The sequence below is a fragment of the Callithrix jacchus genome, chromosome 17 (genome assembly GCF_049354715.1).
Source record: "Callithrix jacchus isolate 240 chromosome 17, calJac240_pri, whole genome shotgun sequence".
Classification (NCBI taxonomy): Eukaryota; Metazoa; Chordata; class Mammalia; order Primates; family Cebidae; genus Callithrix; species Callithrix jacchus.
Window position 1 is genome coordinate 58636833 of NC_133518.1, and position 21883 is coordinate 58658715.

At 38.0% G+C, this 21883-nt stretch overlaps 1 protein-coding gene across 8 annotated transcripts in view; it reads left to right on the plus strand.

The window, feature by feature from the left end:
- The window catches only part of KAT2B (lysine acetyltransferase 2B), a 108429-nt gene that overhangs the window by 83812 nt on the left and 2734 nt on the right, over positions 1 to 21883 (plus strand). Inside the window, exons 12-17 of one of the 8 annotated variants that reach the window (XR_013528693.1) lie at positions 6651 to 6761; positions 9945 to 10088; positions 16494 to 16608; positions 18175 to 18211; positions 18456 to 18514; positions 18611 to 18695. Coding sequence is in view for 6 of the 8 variants with exons in the window: in XM_035278815.3 (XP_035134706.1) it covers positions 6651 to 6761; positions 9945 to 10088; positions 16494 to 16608; positions 18175 to 18211; positions 18451 to 18514; positions 18611 to 18695 (556 nt within the window). In the remaining 2 variants the exon portion in view is untranslated. Of the gene's footprint in view, positions 1 to 6650; positions 6762 to 9944; positions 10089 to 16493; positions 16609 to 18174; positions 18212 to 18450; positions 18515 to 18610; positions 18696 to 21883 lie in introns of all 8 variants that reach the window. The other 7 variants (XM_035278815.3, XR_013528694.1, XM_035278816.3 and 4 more) reach the window with 7 other exon arrangements.

Below are 21883 nucleotides of genomic sequence, written 5' to 3' on the forward strand. Positions count from 1 at the left end.
CCGTCTTGGCCTCCCAAAGTGCTGGGATTATAGTGTGAGCCACTGTACCCGGCCTGTTTTATTTTACCCATATATATCCAAAGTGTATTATTAATATAACTGCAACTGACATTCAGTGTCACAAAGAATTATGACATTTTACATAACATTCTTGGTTCTGTACTTTTTTTTTTGGAGACAGGGTCACACTGTTGCCCAGGCTAGAGTGCAATGGTGCAATCTTGGCTCACTGTAGCCTCCTCCTCATGGGTTCTAGTGATTCTCCCTCCTCAGACTACCAAGTAGCTGAGACTACAGGCACACGCCACCATGCCCACCTAAGTTTTGTATTTTTAGTAGAGATAGTATTTTGCCATGTTGGCCAGGCTGGTCTTGAACTCGTGACCTCAGGTGATCAGCCCACCCTGGTCTCCCAAAGTGCTGGAATTACAAGCATGAACAACCATCCAGTCTTGTTCTAACTCTTTGAAATCAAGCATGTATTTTACATTTACAGCACATCTCAATTTAGCTAGGCTGCCTTTCAAGGGCTTGATAGGCACATGTGGCCAGTGGCTTCTGTATTAGACAGTGCTGCTCTAAGTATTTTGTTGACTCTTTCAGCTTCAAAGAAGCAATGCCATTTGCGGCAACAAAAAATAAGTCCCCGAAAGGAATCATTCACTGCATTAGGGGCACAGCCTGCACTGTTGGTAATTTAGATTTCACTAACAGCTTCACTCTCTGGCCACAGTACCGATATTTTTAATTTAAGTTCTGACTTTTTTTTTTGAGGCAGAGTCTTGCTCTGTCTCGCAGGCTGGAGTGCAGTGATGTTATCTGCTCACTGCAACCTCCACCTCCTCGGTTCAAGTGATTCGTAACGCCTCAGCCACCTGAGTAGTTGGAATTACAGGCGTGAGCCACTGCACCCGGCCTCTGTACCAATTATAGCTGCTGCGATGTATTTATCCTCACAAAGCACAAGTGGAGCTTTTTGTCTTTGACTCCTAGCACTAAGCATCAAAGGACAAATGCAATTTAGCAGTCTTACATTCATCATTCTGACTGGGGAAGGTGAAGACCCACATTTACTTCTGGCTCATTTTCAAGGAATTCCGACAGTGTGTCTTTAGATGGTGCTATTGCTATGTTTATCATTATTCTTCGCTAGCTAAAGTGAGAAATGTCCAAGTCTCCAGATGTTTCCAAATATTCAAAGTTTAGGAACTTACTTAAAGGAAAATTTTATTTGGCTTTTCTTAAGGAGAAGACCTGGAAAATAATGTCCTTGGTTTGTAATTTTAGAAAAAGATGGCATAATTTTTATTTTCAAAGATAGTTTTACACCTTGTTTGGAAAGGTTGATTAAGGTTGACTTGGACATGTTTAGGGATACTAGAGGGAAACTGAAAATATTTAATATGAATTGGATACATTCTTATTATTTTCCAGAAAGCCAATTTATTTTTTTTCCCCCAAACCATGTAATTTTCTAAAGACTTGAAGGAAGGTGGCCAAGTATCACAAACTCAGTAGGAAGAACAAGAAAAGAAATCCTTTCTTGTAAGTGACTTGATATTGTAGTTTTAGAAAATGAAGATTAGTCTTTCAAAACAGAATGGATGAGGTAGGTGAGTGTGTGTGTGTGTGTGTGTGTGTGTGTGTGTATGTGTGAATGGTAAAAACCCAATCTTTAGTAAAAGTAAGAATGGGAGAAACAGCTCATTAATTTGTTTTTTTTCTTTTTTGAGACGGAGTTTTGCTCTTGTCCAGACTGGAGTGCAGTGGTGTGATCTCGGCTCACTGCAGCCTCTGCCTCCTGGGTTCAAGTGATTCTCCTGCCTCAGCCTCCCGAGTAGTTCGGATTACAGGCACTAGCCACCATGCCCAGCTAATTTTTGTGTTTTCAGTAGAGGCGGAGTTTCACCATGTTGGCCAGGTTGGTCTCAAACTCCTGACCTCAGGTGATCCACCCGCTTTGTCCTCCCAAAGTGCTGGGATTACAGTTGTGAGCCACTGTGCCCGGCCAATTTCCTGATCCTTTTATTGTCCTGTATTATTAGTGATTAATGAACAACTTTTGAGAAATCGTACTACCCAAAATATTGACATTTTCACTGGCGTGTAGTCTAAGATAAAGATTGCTGAGCTCTGCCAACCCAGCAACATTAGTCAACATGGAAGCACTGCTCCAATATGGAGTAAAACTGAATGAGTCCCAGTGGCTATTGCATGTATTATTGAAAACAGCAAATTCATAAGTAGAGGTTTTATTTTTATTTTTTCAAGTCGGGGTCTTGGCTCCATTGTCTATGCTAAAGTGCAGTGGCATGATCATGGCTCACTGTGTCCATGACCTCCTGTACTCAGGTGATTCCTCCCACCTCAGTATCCTGAGTAGTCACAGATGTGCACCACCATGCCTGGCTGATTTGTTTTTTTGTAGAGATAGGGTCTCCCTATGTTGCCCAGGCTGGTCTCAAACTCCTGGTCTCAAGTGGTCCTCCCTCCACAGCCTCCCAAAGTTCTGGGATTATAGGCATGAGCCATTGTGCCCAGCCATAAGCAGACTTTTTTTTTTTTTTGAGATGGAGTCTTGCTCTGTCAACCAGGCTGGAGGGCAGTGGCAGTCTCCGCTCACTGCAACCTCCGCCTCCTGGGTTCAAGCAATTCTCTTGCCTCAGCCTCCTGAGTAGCTGGGATTACAGGCGCCCACCATCACGCCCAGCTCATTTTTGTATTTTTAGTAGAGACTTGGGGTTTCAACATGTTGCCCAGGCCTGTCTTGAATTCCTGACCTTGTGATCCACTCGCCTTGGCCTCCCGAAGTGCTGGGATTTCACACGTGAGCCACCGTGCCTGGCTCATAAGCAGACATTTTAAGTGTTAATTTACTGTATTAAAAATCTGGACTAAATGTCACTTTAAAATCTGTATCCGGTCAGTTTGGAGAATCATGCTGATAAACAAATTCCTGTGAATTCTTTAAATTAGATTTTTAGGTGGATTTATTGTGCTGAAAACACAAGATGACATTTGAGAATTTACTTGAAGCTCCTCTCCTGATTTTAGCATATCTTATCATCTAAAACCAATTTGAATTGGATATTATATGCAGCTTTAAAATTATGTAGCTAATGTTTGTTTGCCATAGTATTTAAACACCGAAGTTACCAGATGGTTAGAAAATGATCCTTTTGGTGGCAGGTAAAAATAAAGGTGTACAAACAAGGTGGAATAGATCTGGGGTTAAAATCTAAATGAACATTTGCTTATAATAGCTTTATGTTGTGACTGCCTCTCTAACTAAGGCAGTACTTAAACCGCCATGGCTGCTAGTCGCAAATGCTCGTTAGATATAGAAGAAGTTCAAGTTAAAAGACATAACTCCTTCTCACAAGCAACTTGGAATCTGGAAAAATTTTTTGGAGAGATGACAAATTTGTGGTCACTGCTGAAAAATATGTTATGCAGGTTTTGAGAAGCTATTTACCAAAGAACCATTGTTGCTCTCGGGTAAAATTAATTGGATTGTGGACGAAGGGGACAAATTTATAGTTTCTATTAACTCCTTACAAGATGGTGCATAGAACAAAATCTCTTTTGCATCAACATCCATGATAAAGTGAATTTTGTCAGAAGACACATTTCTTACTAATTTTTAGACATTACTTTTCCTGTGTACGTGCAGTTCACTCCAACTGGCCAACCCTTTGCTTTTTTCCAATTAAAAAAATTTTTTTTAGCCGGGTGTGGTGGCTCACGCCTGTAATCCTAGCCCTTTGGAGGCCAAGGTGTGTGGATCACCTGAGGTGGGGAGTTCAAGACCAGCCTGACCAACATGGTGAAACCCCATCTTTAAAAAAAAAAGAAAGAAAGAAAAAGAAATTTTTTTAGAATTAATTTTTAATTACATAAAACATACACAAATGCGTTTTCAGATAAAACAAAAATCCCATTTCCCCCGCTACCATCCTGCTATTTTTGTCAGCTTGGTTCGCATCCTTCCAGGTACTTTTGTATTGACACATATATTGGAACTTACTGTACCTACAAATAAGAGGTGATTGTGTGTGTGTGTATGTTTTTTTTTCCCCCTGTTTAAATCAATGGAATTCATATTGTATGCATTGGCTTACTGGAAAAAAAAACTTAACATTGTCTTAGAGGCCTTTCAGCTTTAGTACATATATATGATTGTTTAAATTTGTATTTAGGTAAATTAAAATGAATATTTACCTCCTTGGTCACTCAGGTACTCAGTAGCTACATGTGACTAATCATTACTATATTGGATAGCATACATAAACAACGTTTTCATAATTGTAGAAATTTCTATTAATGCTGATATAGAACTACTTTGTTCTTTTTATACAGTATTTTATAATATGGATGCACCATAATTTAATCATTTCTCTATTGAGACATATATGTTTATTTCCAGTAATTTTCAATGTTCTGTTTGGAAATGTTTCCTTAGACACTAAGAAGCAGAATTCCTATATGAATGAATATGGCCAGTCTAAATTTAAAAAATTATTTCTAGATTGCCTTCTCAGTGGGTCTACCAGTTTACATTTTCCACCAATGGTGTGGGACAGAATAGTTCTCCCTGCTTCTACTGGCACTGGGTACATCAACCGTAAACATATTTGCATGCAGTCGAGTGAAACATTTCATTTTATGATAGAGTGCTCTGATCGCTATTGAGGTTAAACATATCTTTTATATTTGCTGGTAATATTTATTCTTGTTCTAGCCTTTGACAATTTTTCTTTTATCCTATCTCTTTTTTTGTATTGATCCTATGGAAGATATTTATGTATTTTTGATATTAAATCTTTGTAATCTGTGTTGCAAGTACACCTTCCTAACTTGTCATTTGTCTTCCCTTTATGGTATCTTCGATTACTTATGGTACCTTGAAGAAGTTTTAAAATTTGAAGTATTCTACTTAATAATCAATCTTTTACTTCATTGTTTTGCATTTTATATTTTCTTTAAGAAGCCTTTTGGTATCCTTAAGTTATATACCCACTTTTCCTGTATCTTTTTATGATACTTTTGTAAAGGTTTGTTTTACCTTACATTTAGATTTCCAATCCATCTTCTTCTCTTGTTTTCAATTTGACAAACTCTTTTAAGGCCTAGCTTAAACATCTTCTTTTTCTCCTATCCCCCTCTCTTTACCACTCAATTATGGTCTTTTTCACTACTGAATATACAAATATATCACTCTGTACCAAAACTGCATAACAGAAATGTAATGCAAGCCTCAAATGCAAGTCACATATGTAACTTCAAAATTTGGAGTAGCTAATTTTAAAAAGTAAAAAGCAACAGGTGAAATTGATTTCGACATTTTTTACTTAATATGTCTAAAATTCTTGTCATATCAACATGTCATAAATATAAAATGTTAGTAATGAGAATTTTTTTCAACTGTGTTTTTATACTCATATGAGTTTGGGAGTTCGACAAAATGACTTCCAAAGGTCCTTCTGTCCTTGAGGTACTGTGATTTCTTGATAATCGTACCTGGGAGCATATTTGTATTCTTTAGAAGAATGTGTCACCAAATGCTAGAAAATTTATGTGAAGATATATGTGTCTGGATGCTTGGATTTACTTTTATCTCTCTTTATGAGGTTCTGAAAGGATCACATTAGATTTATACATTTTCTGTAAGCTTTGTCACTGAAAAGACTGCATATTTTAAAAATATTGGCCGGGCGTGATACCTCACGCCTATAATCCCAGCACTTTGGGAGGCCAAGGAGGGTGGATCACGAGGTCAAGAGATCGAGACCATCCTGGTCAACAAGGTAAAACCCCGTCTCTACTAAAAATACAAAAATTAGCTGGGCATGGTGGTGTGCGCGCGCCTGTAGTCCCACCTACTCGGGAGGCTGAGGCAGGAGAATTGCTTGAACCCAGGAGGCAGAGGCTGTGGTGAGCTGAGATCCTGCCAATGCACTCCAGTATGGATAACAATAGCGAAACTCTGTCTCAAAAAAAAAAAAATTTCAATCACTCAGTTTATTCAACATTGTTCACTGCCTTTAGTTACTTCCTAATGTTTTCTGGCTGATTCAGAGATTCTGGGCTTACCAGAACTTACTTGGAAAGGTCTGATAAGACCAAGTTTAAAATGCTATGTATGTGATGATACAATTCTTTAGAAGGGTTGCCAATTTGCGGAATACAGTAAACACTTGGATTACTAAATATTCTAATGTAAATTAGCACTTTTCCTTTGCATGGTTTTTTTTTTCCTCTGAGAATCTCAAATACTTTAAAGATAAGCAGAAATTCATAATCAACATTCATTCTGAAAACTTTTATATTAATATTCAGCAAGTAACCTTTAAGATTGAATTAGGAACTTGTGGCCCTGGTATGTTATTTTCAGAGAACTAAAAACTCATAGTTTCAAATGATGATTTTGTCTTTGAATCAAAGATTTTGAATTCTTTTGGTTTTATAGCTTGTTTTCAAAGTTAAGAAATGCAAGAAAGGGTTTTAACATATTTCCTTCAGGAAAGGTCCTGGTTGGTAAAATATGTAAAAATACAAACTCCTGAATTCACCATCATTTCCTGGTGGATTAATAAATTTTTTCTACAGAATCTAATGTATTGTTTGTATACCAACTTCCTTCCACACAGGGCTATGGAACACACCTGATGAATCATTTAAAAGAATATCACATAAAACATGACATCCTGAACTTCCTCACATATGCAGATGAATATGCAATTGGATACTTTAAGAAACAGGTGGGTTTTTCACCATGCAGCACTGTTTTTCATTCCTTTTCTTAATGTGTTCTCAGGTAGCATTCTTCCAAATAAGTTTCTCCCCCAGTGTTTTCTACTTTTGAGAACAGACATTTGTTTTACAAGCCTTATGTCTGAAATAAGCTTCAGCCTGGATTAGAGTGTCACTAGCACATAGTAAGCACTGAATAACTATTTGTTGAGAGAATGAAGGAATGTCATCTATCAGTGAGGTATAATATTGATCCTAACATTTAAAATATGGTTTCTAATAAGAAATTCCCAGTCTTAGAATTTGGCGGGTAGCATTCTCCATTAATGAGAAAAACAGACTTAGTGTCTGGAAGGCCTCCATTTATGACAGCAGAGAGGAAATCCTGAAGTTTACAAAAAACTGCCAACAATCCTGATTCTACAGCACATAGCAGGCTGGGAGCTTGGCTGTCATCTTTGCAGTGCCTTCCTTCTTCCCTTCCTTTCGTTTTTTTTTTTTGAGACAGGGTCTCACTTTGGTGCCTAGGCTGAACTGCAGTGGTGCAGTCTCAGCTTACCGCAGCCTTGACCTCCTGGGCTCAGGTGATTCTCCCACCTCAGCTTCCCAATTAGCTGGGACTACACCCAGCTAATTTTTTTGTATTTTTAGTAGAGATGGGATTTTGCTATGTTACTGAGGCTGGTCTGGAATTTCTGGATTCTAGCAGTCCACCCACCTCAGCCTCCCTAGGTGCTGGGATTACAGGGGTGAACCACCTCACCAGGCCTTCATTTTAGCAGTTTCTTATCAGTAGTTTTCAGCTCAGGCTGGGTGCAATGGCTCAGGCCAGGTACAGTGGCTCATTCCTATGATCCTAGTACTTTGGAAGACCAAGGTGGGAGGATTGCTTGTGCTCAGGAGTTTGAAACCAGCCGGGGCAACAGTGTGAGATCTTGCCTTTCTTAAGATAAGTCTTAAAATAAGTTTTCAGCTTAGCTTTTTGATGACTATTCTTTGGCTGCATATTATTTTTAATAGTGATTTATAATTCCTAAAATTTTCATTTACTTTTTTGATTATAAAAGTAATATATAATCATTGTAGAAAATGTAATAAAGCAAAAAGAAGGGAAAAAAATGGCTTGTAATTTTGTTACCCAAAGAAATTTACTGTTAATGCTTTTTTTCTCATTTTAAGTTTTTTTCTTTTATTTTTCCTCTCAGCTCGTACCTATGCTATTAATGCTTTGACATATATCCTGTTAATATTTTGTCTGTGTGCATATAAACACAAAAGTTGGTTCATATTGTATATATAATAATTTTGATGGTTTCCTAGGATTTTGTTTTATAAATAGAAAATACTTATTTTTAAACGAATACAGTTTCGGATATCTAGGTGTTTCTTGTAGGTAGTGTGCATGTGCGTGGGTGTGCGTATGTGTGTGTTTTTTGCCCTCACTGATGGTAATTTGCTTAGGTTTTTGTTTTGCGTTGCCAAATGCTTTAAAAATTTCCATTTTTGTCAGCAGTATATAAGGGGGCTCAGGAAAGGAGTTGATAATTGAAAAAAAAAGTTAGCACTTTTCTAGATAATCAATTTTGTATGTTTGAATTTATTTAATCATGTGAAGTTTGATTTATTTTTTCATGTTTATCATCTCTGTATTTGTTCCTTTTTTGGATTCTTAATTCATTTTATTTTGTCCCTTTTTTAATAAAAATGTTTAGTTGTACATTGATTTATGAGAACTATTTATGTATAACACTATTATTCTTGGATAATATTTGTTTCAACATTGTTTGTGGCTTTTTCTTTAAATCTTCAGAATGTTAAATATTTTATTACATAAAATCTATTGACTTGTTTTGGCTTGAACTTTGTTTTGAGACAGGGTCTTACACTGTCACCCAGACTGGAGTGCTGTGGCATGATCACAGCTCACTGCAGCCTCCACCTCTGGGGCTCAGGCGATCCTCCTGCCTCAGCCACCTGAGTAGCTGTGACCGCAGGTGCATGCCATCATGCCCAGCGATTTTTTTTTTTTTTTTTTTTGTCATTTGTAGAGATGATGGAGGGTTGGGCTGGGGGGCGGTCATCTTGCTATATTGCCTGGGCTGGTCTTGAACTCTTGAACTCAAGTTATCCTTCTGCCTCAGTCTCCCAAAGTACTGACATTACAGGCATGAGCCACTACATCCAGCCAGACTACTACTACTTCTTTTTTTAAAGTGTGTTCTTATGTAATTAGGAAGCTTTTTGTGCTCTGAAGATAGATAAATAATCTGTTTATTTTCTTCTCATTCTTTGAGATGCATGTTAACTTTTATGGTAAACTCACTGAGAACTTAATTGGATTGTTTCACTGAGGACTTGAGCATCAGCTTTCCTAGGCTCTAACTCTAGTGCAAAGCATGCGATCTCAGCCATGGTGCTTAAATGACTTGTCTATAGTCCTCTTTGAGGATGATGGCAATAATTACATGGAAAATTAGTTTTTGTTGAAAGGTGAGGCAGTAAACTGCTGGTGATGGTGCTGAAGTTCAATTTTATTCAAATAACTGAAACAGATGCGCAAGGAAAATTACGTTTGTATTATAAATATATTCATTTTGAATAAATACTCTGAAGCACTCTGTTATGGCTTAAAGTATGTAAATGAGTATATTACAGAGCATTAATGTCATTGAAACAACCGTACATTGTGACTATCTGGAATTTTTTTTGCCTTCGAAGAAAGGATTTCATTTCCTTAGAAACATTAAGCATCTAATCATTTTATTTTTTATTTATATATTTTTTTCACCATCTTCTTTTTAAGATCATTGTTAGTTATCGATTTGTTGAATATCCTGGGGATACCCCCTCATCACTTTTGGAGAAATTTGTAACAGTCATATTTAATTATGCAATTCAGTACTAAATTAACCGAATTTTTACTTAATACCTGTTTCTGTTTTAAACTTTTTAATATTTCTTGCATTTTATTAGGGCCATTTAAAAAATGTTGTCTTGCTTCCTATTTACACAGTTAGAGTTCTGGTGTTTTGAACTTCATGGGTGGTTTTAAGCTAATCCTCTTTAGAATAGTTCAATGAGAGCTTAAAAGAAGCTTGTCTTGATTCCTCGCACAGTGCCTGGAACGTAGTTAGCACTCAGTAGAGATTTGGTGCATGATGTCCATATGAATGAATTTATTTGTTTTGCAGGGTTTCTCCAAAGAAATTAAAATACCTAAAACCAAATATGTTGGCTATATCAAGGATTATGAAGGAGCCACCTTAATGGGGTGTGAGCTAAACCCACGGATTCCATATACAGAATTTTCTGTCATCATTAAAAAGCAGAAGGAGGTAAGGAGGTGGTTGATTCATGTACCTTCTTTTGTACAGGCCAGTCTTCGCTGAGGGGTTGCATATCCTTGGGTGCTGTGTAAATGCGTTTACTGTAGAGATAGCAAACTCTCAGTTTGCTGTGGGTTATCTAGATTTCTTCTGTCTCTCTTTCTCTTTGTTGTTTTACATGAGTCTCTCTGTTATCCAGACTGGAGTGCAGTGACACTGTCTTGGCTCACTACAATCTCTGCCTCCTGGGCCCAAGCAATTCTCATACTTCAGCCTCCTAAGTAGCTAAGATTACAGGCATGTGCTACCACGCCCATCTAATTTTTTGTATTTTTAGTGGAGATGGAGTTTCACCATGTTGGCCAGGCTGGTCTTGAACTCCTGATCTTAGGTGATTCACCGCCTCAGCCTTGCAAAGTGTTGGTATTACAGGCGTGAGCCACCGCACCTGGCCGTAGATTTCTTTTTTAAAGGTATAGTTGATCTGTTTCCATTCTCAGCCACCATTTCTACAAGAGTCATTACTCTTTAAATTTGTATGAAATTTTAAAAAATGTTTAAAATATGGTGACATTTTAACTTCACCTTCAAACCCTTTTACATTCTGGCCTCAATTATTATTCCCACTCTTAGATCTCTTTACTTTCATCTCCAAATTCTCTAAGTACATCTATTTACTATTCTCCAAAGTGTCTTCGTCCATTAGTCACCCCCTTCACCCGACACACATATAAATCAAACCGTTTCAGCTTGTGTTCCAGTTCCTCCTCTGCACTTCTCTAGAACCAGTTTGATCCACTTATTTGAATTTCAATTATTCATCTTACATAGACATTTATCTTAGGGTATATTAATCTCCCTTTTTACATTGCGAGTTCTGAAGACTTATCCTTCTAGGTATTAAGTGATTTGTTATCTGGTATTGAGGTGACATTTTTTAGGCATATGAACTAAAAGAGAAGCAGTAAAAGGGAAAGGTTGATAGATTTGGATGCCTAGTAATTTTAAATTTTTTGAAGGCAGAAAAAAAAGTCCATGAAAAGGACAGAACTGGGGAGTACACAAAGGCCATTTATTGAAAGAACTTGTGTGTTAAGCCCAGGCTCACCTTCTGCTGCCCCTCATTGGGTGGAGTTTGCTGCTTTGTCATCCCACATCAATTCCACTCGACACTTCTGTTATTCATTTAGTGCACTTTTTTCTAACAAATAGCTAAGGAGGACATCTGTCTTATACCCATCTTTGTTTTCTGGTTCCCACTAACCTCCTTAATCCAAGTTCTTAGTTATTTGTCAGGCATTATCAACGTAACAGCCCTAAAGCTTTTTACACAGTGTCTGTGTCTGTGTCTGGTACATAGTAGTAACTCATTAAGTATTTTTCTTTTCCTTAAAGTGGCTCAGTCTTGTTCTTATGTTTCCTGGGGAAGTGAGCAAAGGCTTTTTTTTTTTTTAATTTGAAAATTAAAAACAACTCTTGTTGCTTCTTGTTCAGAGATGTCAGCCTAAGAGAGAATTCCAAGTAGGCACTTGGAAGAGTTAATAAAGCACAGCAGGCTCCTCTTTCTCCCTGTCTCTCTGAAGAGCTGGATTTCCTCATTGTTCTCTCTGGGGCTTAATGAGCAGGTCTGGATTCAGCAGCACATCGTTCCGCATTAGAGGCTGCTGGCCAACTAAAGCCGTCACCCTGCTGTCAGCTGCTCTTTCCTCATTCCTCCTCCAGCAGCACTAATTCATCCCCACAGTGTTAGCTGAGAGCAGGATTCCCTTGGCAGAGTCTGCAAATTCACATTGTACATGATCTGTTGGCCCTTCAAACCTACAGGGGAATGCCAGAAGCTCAGAGCTATTTTAGATGGCTAACAAAGCGGTCAACTTTTGAGAAGACAAGCCTCCCTCCCCCTTCTTTTTTCTCCTGTCCTCCTCCCTCTCTGCCTCCAGCCTTCCCTCTCTCATTCCATTGAATGGGTGATGGAGGTTTGGAGCTCTTGACCTAGTTTTTTAAAAAGCTATATGAAGTCACTTCAATAAAAGAATGTATTTGGATTAATGTAGTATTTTTTTTCCACAGAATTCAGTTGACTTTTTTCAAGTATTATTTATTCTAACTGTGAAAAACCCCTTGAGGAAGGTAGGGACTAATGGTGGCAGCAAACAAATGGCGAATATTTAGAGGCATTTCTTAGCCTCTAAAAACATATGGGAGCAGAATAAGTTGTAGTTGTCATGAGTGGAGATAGACAGAGAAAACTGGTATAGTTGGACAGGTGGACCAGAGAGTGGAGAGTTAAGTGCTACTTTGTGAGTATCAACTCCAAGGGAAGGGTGGGATCTGTAAGGGCCTCATGTCTTCTGACACAGCTTCGTGGGAGATTTGTTTTGAACTGGGCAGCCTGGTAATGAAATCTGAATTAGCAGAGGCTCAGAGTCCGATGTAAACAGATTTGTGGGCACGTAAACAGGTAGGACCATTGTTATGTCAGTGATGAAGGCATTGTTTGAGAAAGTGTGAATGGGCTACAAGCAAGCATAATTGGATATATATGAGTCTATGCCTCTGTGTGTGTGTGTGCATGTACATACATGCATGTATGTGTGGATAGGCTGGGTGATGAGTAGGGGCATGAATTCTTAAATGTTAATCTACACGTGACAGTCCAAGGGCCTATGCTTGTGTGTGTGTGTGTGTGTGTGCGTGTGTGTGCGTGCGTGCATACATATATGTATATGCCTGTATGTGTGGATAGGCTGGGCACCGGGTGGGTGGGGATAAATTCTTAAATGTTAATCTACATGTAAAAGTCCAAGGGATTTGGTTTGGAGAAGCCAAAGTAAGGATAGGGCAACTCCGTGCATTTTTTTTTTTTTTTGAGACAGAGTTTCATTCTCATTGCCCAGGCTGGAGTGCGATGGCGTGATCTCGGCTCACTGCAACCTCCGCCTCCTGGGTTCAAGCGATTCTCCTCCCTCGGCCTCCCAAGTAGCTGGGATTATAGACATGCTACCACACTTGGCTAATTTTTTTGTATTTTTAGTAGAGATGGGTTTTTCCATGTTGGTCAGGCTGGTCTTGTACTCCCAACTTCAGGTGATCTGCCCGCCTAGGCCTCCCAAAGTGCTGGGATTATAGACATAAGCCACTATGCCTTGCCTCAATGCAATTTTTTTTTTTTTTATAAGGAGACATGCGAACACTGGGTGATATACTGGAGATGGGGACTACTCCCTCAAAAATTTCTCTTTTGGGAGACCCTAAAACTGACAGCAGTAGATGATAGGACTCAGCTATGGACTTCAGGAGAAGATGAGGACATGTTTTCATTTGGAAGGCATCGATTTTATGGTCATGTTAGGGAGTTGAAGTGAAGCTATTTTCTAGGGAGGTAAAGATAATACACTAGAACACAATGAAAATATCTCCTTTCTGAGATGCAAGTCAAAACCACAATGAGATGCCATCTCACACCAGTCAGAATGGCTATTATTAAGAAGTTAAAAAAAAATAACAGATGTTGGCAAAGCTGTGGAGAGAAGGAAATGCTTATAAACTGTTGGTGGGAATGCAAATTAGTTCAGCCCCTGTGGAAAGCAGTTTGAAGATTTCTCAAAGAATTAAAAATAGAATTACCGTTCCACCCAGCAATCCTATTACTGAGCATATACCCAAAGGAAAACAAATTGTTCTTACAAAGAGATACATGTACTCATATGTTCATTGCAGCACTATTCACGATAACAAAGACATGGAATCAATCCAGGTGCCTATCAATGGTAGATTGGATAAAGAAAATGTAGTACATATACACCATGAAAATGAAATATTATGCAGCCATAAAAAAGAACAAAATCACGTCCTTTGTAGCAATGTGGATTTAGCTAGGGCCATTATCCTAAGCAGATTAACCCAGGAACAGAAAACAAAATACTGCATGTTTTCTCTTGTAAGTGGGAGCTGAACATTGGGTACACACGGACACAAAGAAGGGAACAGAAGGCTCTGGGGTTTCCAAAATAGGCAAGAGAGGGAGAGGAGCAAGGGTTGTAAAACTACCTGTCAGGTGCTGTGCTCACTACTTGGGCAGTGGGATCATTGGAAGTCCAAACCTCAGCATCACACAATATACCCATGTAACAAATCTGCACATAATACTCCCTGTATCTAAAATGAAATATTTAAAATAAAAAAAAAAACTCTTCTCTATAGTGATTATTGGAGGTACAGAGAGGTCAGGAAGCTTCCCAGTCCTGTTAACAGTTACCTCTCAGGAGCCTGCAATCTTTAAGGTGCTACATGAGGTGTGTGGAAGCCACCTGGTAGGTCATTACATTTGAGAGTCCCTTGCTGAAGAGAAGGAAGCTTTTTAACTTGAAGCGGTCTTCAGCATATTCTTTGACGTTGTCTAGTTATGAGATTGCCATTGGGATTCTTTTCTTCTTCTGTTTTTTTTTTTTTTTTTCCAAGACGGAGTCTTGCCCTGTTGCCTAGGCTGGTGTGCAGTGGTATAATCTTGGCTCACTGCAACCTCCACCTCTTGAGTTCAAGCAACTCTACTGCCTCAGCCTCCCAAGTAGCTGGGATTACAGGCATGTGCCACCACACCTGGCTAATTTTTGTATTTTTAGTAGAGACGGGATTTCACTGTTAACCAGGATGGTCCTGAACTCCTGACCTCATGATCTGCCCACCTCAGCCTCCAACGTGCTAGGATTACAGGCGTGAGCCACCATACCTGGCCCCCTCCCCCTTTTTGTTTTTAAAGAAGATTTGGACTTATAAATAAGTAGAAAGCACCCATCTAGATCAGCCCTGTCAAAAATGGCAGTGACTAGCCATATGTGGCTCCTGAGCACTTGATATGTGGTTAGTCAAAAGTATAAAATTCTCTGACTTTCTTTTCTTTTTTTTTTTTTCTATTGGAGGAGAAGTCTTGCTCTGTCACCCAGGCTGGAGTGCAATAGCATAATCTCGGCTCACTGCAACCTCCACCCCGCAGGTTCAAGCGATTCTCCTGTCTCAGCCTTCTGTGTAACTGGGATTACAGGCGTGAACTACGATGCTTGGCTAACTTTTTGTATTTTTAGTAGAAATGTGGTTTCGCCATGTTGGCCAGGCTGGTCTTGAACTCCTGACCTCAAGTGATCCACCTGTCTTGACCTCCCAAAGTCCTGGGATTACAGGTGTGAGCCACTGCCCTGGCCAATCCTCTGATTTTCAAGAGTTCATATGAATAAAGCAATGTAAAATATCTTACACTTTTTTCATATGATATGTTACAATGACATTTTGAACATAATGGGTTAAATGAAATACATTATCAAAATCAATTTCACCTGTTTTTTTTTTTTTTGCCTTTTAAAAATGTGGATTTTAGAAAATTTAAATTACGTAAGTGACTTGTATTATGTTTCTGTTGGACAGCCGTGATCTAGATTTACTAGGAATATACTTTTAATTGTCCCATTCATTTTATAAAGTTATTTGTTTAACTGTTAGGATTACATATTCATGCTGCAGTGTTTACCAGCTGTATGTTTGAAATCATTCAGTTAGGAAGTAGAATATTTTGTTTTTCTTTGTGAATGCAGTTAGCGACTTCTATTGTTTTGTTTTTCCAAAATTTTGTTATGATATGGTTAATTTCCGGATGGTGATTTTTGAGTTTTTTTTTTTTTTTTAAGGGATAACCTCACTGTCTGGGAAGTAGTTACCTCAGCCTATTAATCATTATTTTACAAAACAAACAGAACATCTCTAAAAATTTCTCAGCCAGCGTGATGGCTCATGTCATGGTTATGTTGCTTAATAGATGATACTTTAAATAGCATTATTCTTTTCTTTCTTTCTTCTCATCATGCCAGCCTACTATCATAGAGCTGCTTTTTTGATGCAACTAGAGTTGGGTGGAGCTCAAGCCTTGAAAAATTTAAATAATAGTAAAGCTTTAACTACTCTAGACTTTGGGACTTTCTGGGACCCCTAGTCTGCCCCTCTAGTCTGAAGGGAACAGTTCCTAGTTACGGGATGTGAAGTGATTCTGTCACTTGACTGAGTAGGGAATGCTCAGGGCTGCTTTCCTGTAATTCTGGCAGAGCCTCCTCAGAGAAACAGGGCAAAATAATTGGCTCTTATGCTAAAGATGACAAGTGGGCCCTAGGGACTGTGTGTTTCCTCAATATTGGCTTTTCTGGATGGCAGGGACAAGTAACTCAAAGATGTTTTTGTGAATGTCACTAAATAGGCATTGTATAATAGAATGTGTTCATTTCTTACCTGTTAAATAGCATTCACCCCTTTCTCCCATCTTGTTTCATAAAAAAGACTGTTTTGTTAGGAAAACATTTCATTAGCTTGATTGACTTGAACTGTATCCATAGACTTCTTTCCCTAAATACATTTCCTTCCTGTGCTTTACAGATAATTAAAAAGCTGATTGAAAGAAAACAGGCACAGATTCGAAAAGTTTACCCTGGACTTTCATGTTTTAAAGATGGAGTTCGACAGATTCCTATAGAAAGCATTCCAGGAATTAGTACGTATAGACCTTCTTTTAAAAGTGACATTTTTTTAGTAATTCTGTGATTTGTGTTTGAAACAATTTCCAGAATGCAGTAACTTTGAAAGCTTTATTGCCATGCCTGTTTTCTGTGTTATCTCTAGTCTTCTAAGAAGGCAGCAAATGTCATCCTTTTATGTTTTCTCTACCTCCCAATACAAACAAACCAAAGAGAGCTTAGATGCCCCCTTGCAATAGCTGTTAATATTCAGCACTTATTAAGAGCCTGCCATTTGTAGCACAGTGCAAATTATTACCCATCTGCAACCTTGGAAGGAAATCCTATTTTATAAATGGGGAAATTGAGTTCCAGAGCAGCTAGGTTATTTAATGTTAAAGGAAACATAGCCAGTAATGGTTAGAATTAGAAGAAGCCCAGTTCTGATGTCCACACATCTTACTGTTTGCACCATGTCTCGTTGCCACCACGGTTGCAACCTCCAAGATCTGTGCTTGACTAAACTAGTCTCCCCAAACTTCTAAAAAATATTATTTGTTATGTGTGATGGAAATCATATACCTTGTTTCACATTCTCTATTTTACATTAGTTTTCCTAAGGGTTCTTGTCTGTATATTGGAGTTGAGTTGTATTGGATTAAACTCTACCAAATAGTTGTTTTTATAGGTCAAAAGCCATTGCATATCATCTGGCAATTTTATTCAGTTCAAATCCAGGTTCTTTTAGTATATTTAAGTAACAAACAAAGCCAAAAGTTTTCCAGAAAAAAATAAAATGTTATTTAGGCAAGATATATCACTTTATTACATCTGCCCTATGACAGATCTTACTTTTACGCAAAATTCAGAAATTCTACTTCCGTGCATTATGTCTGTTAATGAGATAATGGCTACTACATCATTGAATGCCTACTTGTGCCACGCATTCGTGTGTGTGTGTGTGTGTGTGTGTGTGTGTGTGTTTACATCAACTAATCTCAACAGGGATAACACCACCTAATTTTTAGAATTCTGTTTTATAGACCCATAAACTGAGAGGCAACTTACTCTTATCTTATTTAGGGCAAAGAATAGGAAATCACATCCCTTTAAGGAAAGAATAGGAAATCACATCCAGATCTGTCAGACTCCAGGCTGTTTTCTATCTGCTACACTTAACTTTCTTGCATTACAAGCAGGGCCTTTGCCAAATAGAATAGAGACCAGGACAGAGTTTGCTCTGACCTAAGATAACAGCTTAACTCTTTTACAGGGTGATTAGAAAAAAATTTGACTTTCAGTTTAAAAAAATACATAGGTACTCACAGTACTGTACATATTTATTTTTTATTCTCTCGACTGAAAGGTTGGTGTTCCTGCTTTAGAAACACTAACATAAGGGGCAGCATTGTTAATCTTGGAAATGTTTTATATTGTTAGTGGTATAAGGAAGTAACTAATTGCCATTAATTTCAGTCTCTTCTCAGAAGTAGACTTTTATTGACCCATGCCTGTAATTTATTGTGTTTTTGATAAATATTAACTATATTATTCTCTTGACCAAAAGCACTTCTCATTCAGTGTTTCATTTTGTTGACGTATAGGAGAGACAGGCTGGAAACCGAGTGGAAAAGAGAAAAGGTAAGTATGGTGAACAAGAGGATGTTAATGGAAGTGAATTTTTTCCCCCACCCAGCAACTTAAAGAAAAAGGGCAAACTAATTGTAATCACTAACACAACAGTTGGTGGGTTTTGAGTTTCCTAAAACATCTGGAATGGTTCCAATTTTAGGCTTTTGTAAGAATGAGCTGAATAGTAATCAGCTGACAATAGGGTAAAAATCTAATCATTGCTCCTTGTTTACCCTTTTCCTTTCAAGTAAAGAGCCCAAAGACCCTGACCAGCTTTATAGCACACTCAAGAGCATCCTCCAGCAGGTGAAGGTGGGTGTCCTCTTTATTCACCTCATGCAAATATTTTGAAATGATTTCCCACATGGAATTTCCATATTAGATACCTTACTTTTTTCTTTACCCAAGAGCCATCAAAGCGCTTGGCCCTTCATGGAACCTGTGAAGAGAACAGAAGCTCCAGGATATTATGAAGTTATAAGGTTCCCCATGGGTAATGCCATTAACATTTTCTAAGTATAGATTTAAAACTCTGGATGGCGGTGTGGGGGACAAATGGTTGCTGAGGTTGATTTGTACTTCTCTGTTTAGGGTCGGAAGTGTATGATGGGTGGTGGGATTCCATGGACCAGTGGAGGGGCAGTGATGGCAGAGAAGTGGGTGGCTGTGTTCATTAGAGACATTCTGCAGCTGTCCTTTAGAGCCCACATGAGCTTAATGACACTAGACACAGAAAATCCAGGATAACTGCAGACAGTACTAGATATGAAAGCTGGCTGTGTAGATAAACCTTGCTTAAATTCTAACTGTTGGATGCAAATAGAAAAACATCAGCTTACCCTCTTGCTATGCTTTGAATCTGTCGTAAATAGGTATTCCTTTTAATAATTTTTCAAGGTAATAATGAAGGAAGTTAACTACTTGACTGCTGTACTTTCAGAGGGAGAAATTCTACTTACCACAATTCTTGATTTCCGTGCCCTTGATGGGTAGTGTTAATGTCACTGTATATACTCTTTAAGCGTTGTCTCGTATCCAAAATCAAACAAAAAAGGATGCCTTCAGAAATGTAGAATTGTGGAGTTTGGTGCTATGCCCCCACTATTTTAAAATGAATGATTGAGTTAATTGAGAACACTTAAACTAATTTGGCATTGTGTGGATGACAGACAACTAGCTGTAATGCTTTCTTTTTGATCAGCTATGTGGCCACATTTTTGGAGAGAGCTAGTCTTCTGTCTCTTTTCTACTTGTAATCTATTCTGAGTGCTAAGAATTGTGAAAGTCCAGCCTGAGTAATGTAGTGAGACCTTGTCTCTACAGAAAGTAAAAAATCAGCCAGTTGCTGTGGCACATGCCTGTGGTCCCAGCTACTTGGGAGGCTGAGGTTGGAGGATCACTTGAGGCCTGGAGTTGGAGGCTGTAGTGAGCCCTGATTGCAACACTGCACTTAAGCCTGGACACTGGAGGGAGACCCTGTCTCAAAAAAAAAAAAGAATTGTGGAAGTGTTAAAAATGTGAAAAGGAAGAGTAAAAGGGCTGCATTAGGTCCTTGATTTTTTTTTACGGGTGTTTTCTATAGCACTTACATTTTTCACATGAATATTTTATAGATTTGTAGTAATGATTTCAGTGGCATACACCCCTTAAAATGGAAATACATCTATTTTTCTTTCCCTCTTCTCTCTGCCTTACCACTACATATTTCAGTGCAAGAAAATTAGAGGTTGTGTTAACTCAGTCTAGAATTCTGAATGGAAGGCTGATTTGGAAATCCGTATTATCTACTATGTGAAAAATATATAGTTTTAACAACTTTAATTTTGTGTCCATTTCTAACCATAAGTTAACTGATTTTTGCATCTTCATCCTCTGGACCATGCCAGCTTATTTTGTGATATCCTCATGGGAGGTTATAAGAGTTTGGGCCCCTTTCAGCCCTGTCCACGTGCACTATGAAGATACGCAGATAGGTCTAGCAGATCCTATCTGTTATAGCCTACTTACAGCCTGCTTTCTGAAAGTGTTTTGTTTGGTCTAGCCTGTGAAGGGTGTGAGCTTTTCCAATTGGATATCATGTATAATACATAGCTGAGTCTCACGATGGGGAAATTGACCTCAAGAGCAAGGCCTGTGATGGGCTGAAATGTGTGCTGGACAAAGTTAATTAAAGCTGTAAATGGTGCTCTTCAGTAGGGCAGTATTTTTTTTTTCTTGGTATTATTTAGATGCTGAGTAAAAGAGGCAGTCTTGTCCCCAAGATTATCTTGTGTTTAAAGACAAGATTGACAAAATCAATAATTTTACATTTTCCCATTATTTCCTTCTTTGATTTTTCTAATAACATTACTTCTCTTTTCCCAGATCCCAAAAAAACTGCTTCCTCTCAAATGGATGGGACGTAACCTGTGTTACTTAGGGAGTTACACACTGGATATCAACTGTATAGTCTGGCCCAAGCATGACTTCTTGTTACCCATGGATGGCTAGACAGGGGTTTCCTGTTTACCCAGAAATGAAAACAGAATAATTTAATGGTGTCTCCGTATTTGGTACCACCAATATTTATTTAGTCACCTTTTTTAACCCACATCATTCTGTCAATTGAAAAAACTCTAAGAAGGCCAGAGGAAGAAAATTGCTATCTATAGCTTTAGAATAGAAAGTATTCAGAAGTGGTTATAGTTATTAAGAAAAGTCCAGATACCTCCACAATTCTTGCTTTGTTTCGGCTACATTTTAGGTTCTCTCCATCTTTTCTTACTCATCTCCTAAGAAAAAGTTTGAAAAGCTCTTAGACAAACTTCTTTGTGTTGTGTCATCCTTTTACTCTCCCTCTTCCTTTTTTGGGGGGTACATGTCTCTTCCTTTTAAAACACTATAAATATTATATTGAGCAGCATATCTTAAGTGGTAGACATTTAGGTGGAAAGGTGAAAGTAATGTAAACATCTAATTTTACTTAGGGCCAATTTCATTGTTTTTTTCTCCCTTAAATGAGAGAACATTTTTGTCTGTTCAGTTACACCTGGATGGGACATTTAGTGGGGTATTTGATGAGTGTTTCTTAACATGTTTAGATTTTCTCCTTCTCCAAACTGTTTTAGTTGGAGTAAGAAAGAAAAGTTGAAAGCTGAATTACAGATGTGATGACATACACTCTGAGACAGGCTTTAATCAAGATATAGGCAGAAGCAGGGTTTTTCATATTTCTTCTCTGATGCTTTCATGGTGGATTTAGGATATTCATGCAAATGAATTTCTTTCCATTTGGGGATACTGTACATCTATTTACTTATCTTATTAAATGATGATCCCAATGTATTTGGTTAGAAGTTTCTTTTCCCCTGGAAAATTTCCTAACATAGTTGGAATTTGAGATATTGGTAGTCAGAAGGGTTTTTTTTTTTTCCATTTAACTTATTTTTCCATATGTAGTTAATACAATTATAACTTTTAACAATAAAGCCAGACTTCAACCAGGGACCCATAAATAGACAAATGTTAGCATTTATTCTAATCTGTGTAGAATTCTTCAAATTCTCATAGATTTTAAAGAATTTTAAAATTTTAAGATTCTTTAATTCTTTAAATCCTCACTGTCCTGACCTTTATTTAGTTTTATTGGTTTAGATGGAGTACTGTTTTCTTTCACCTGAAAAATACAATTTAAAGCAAGTA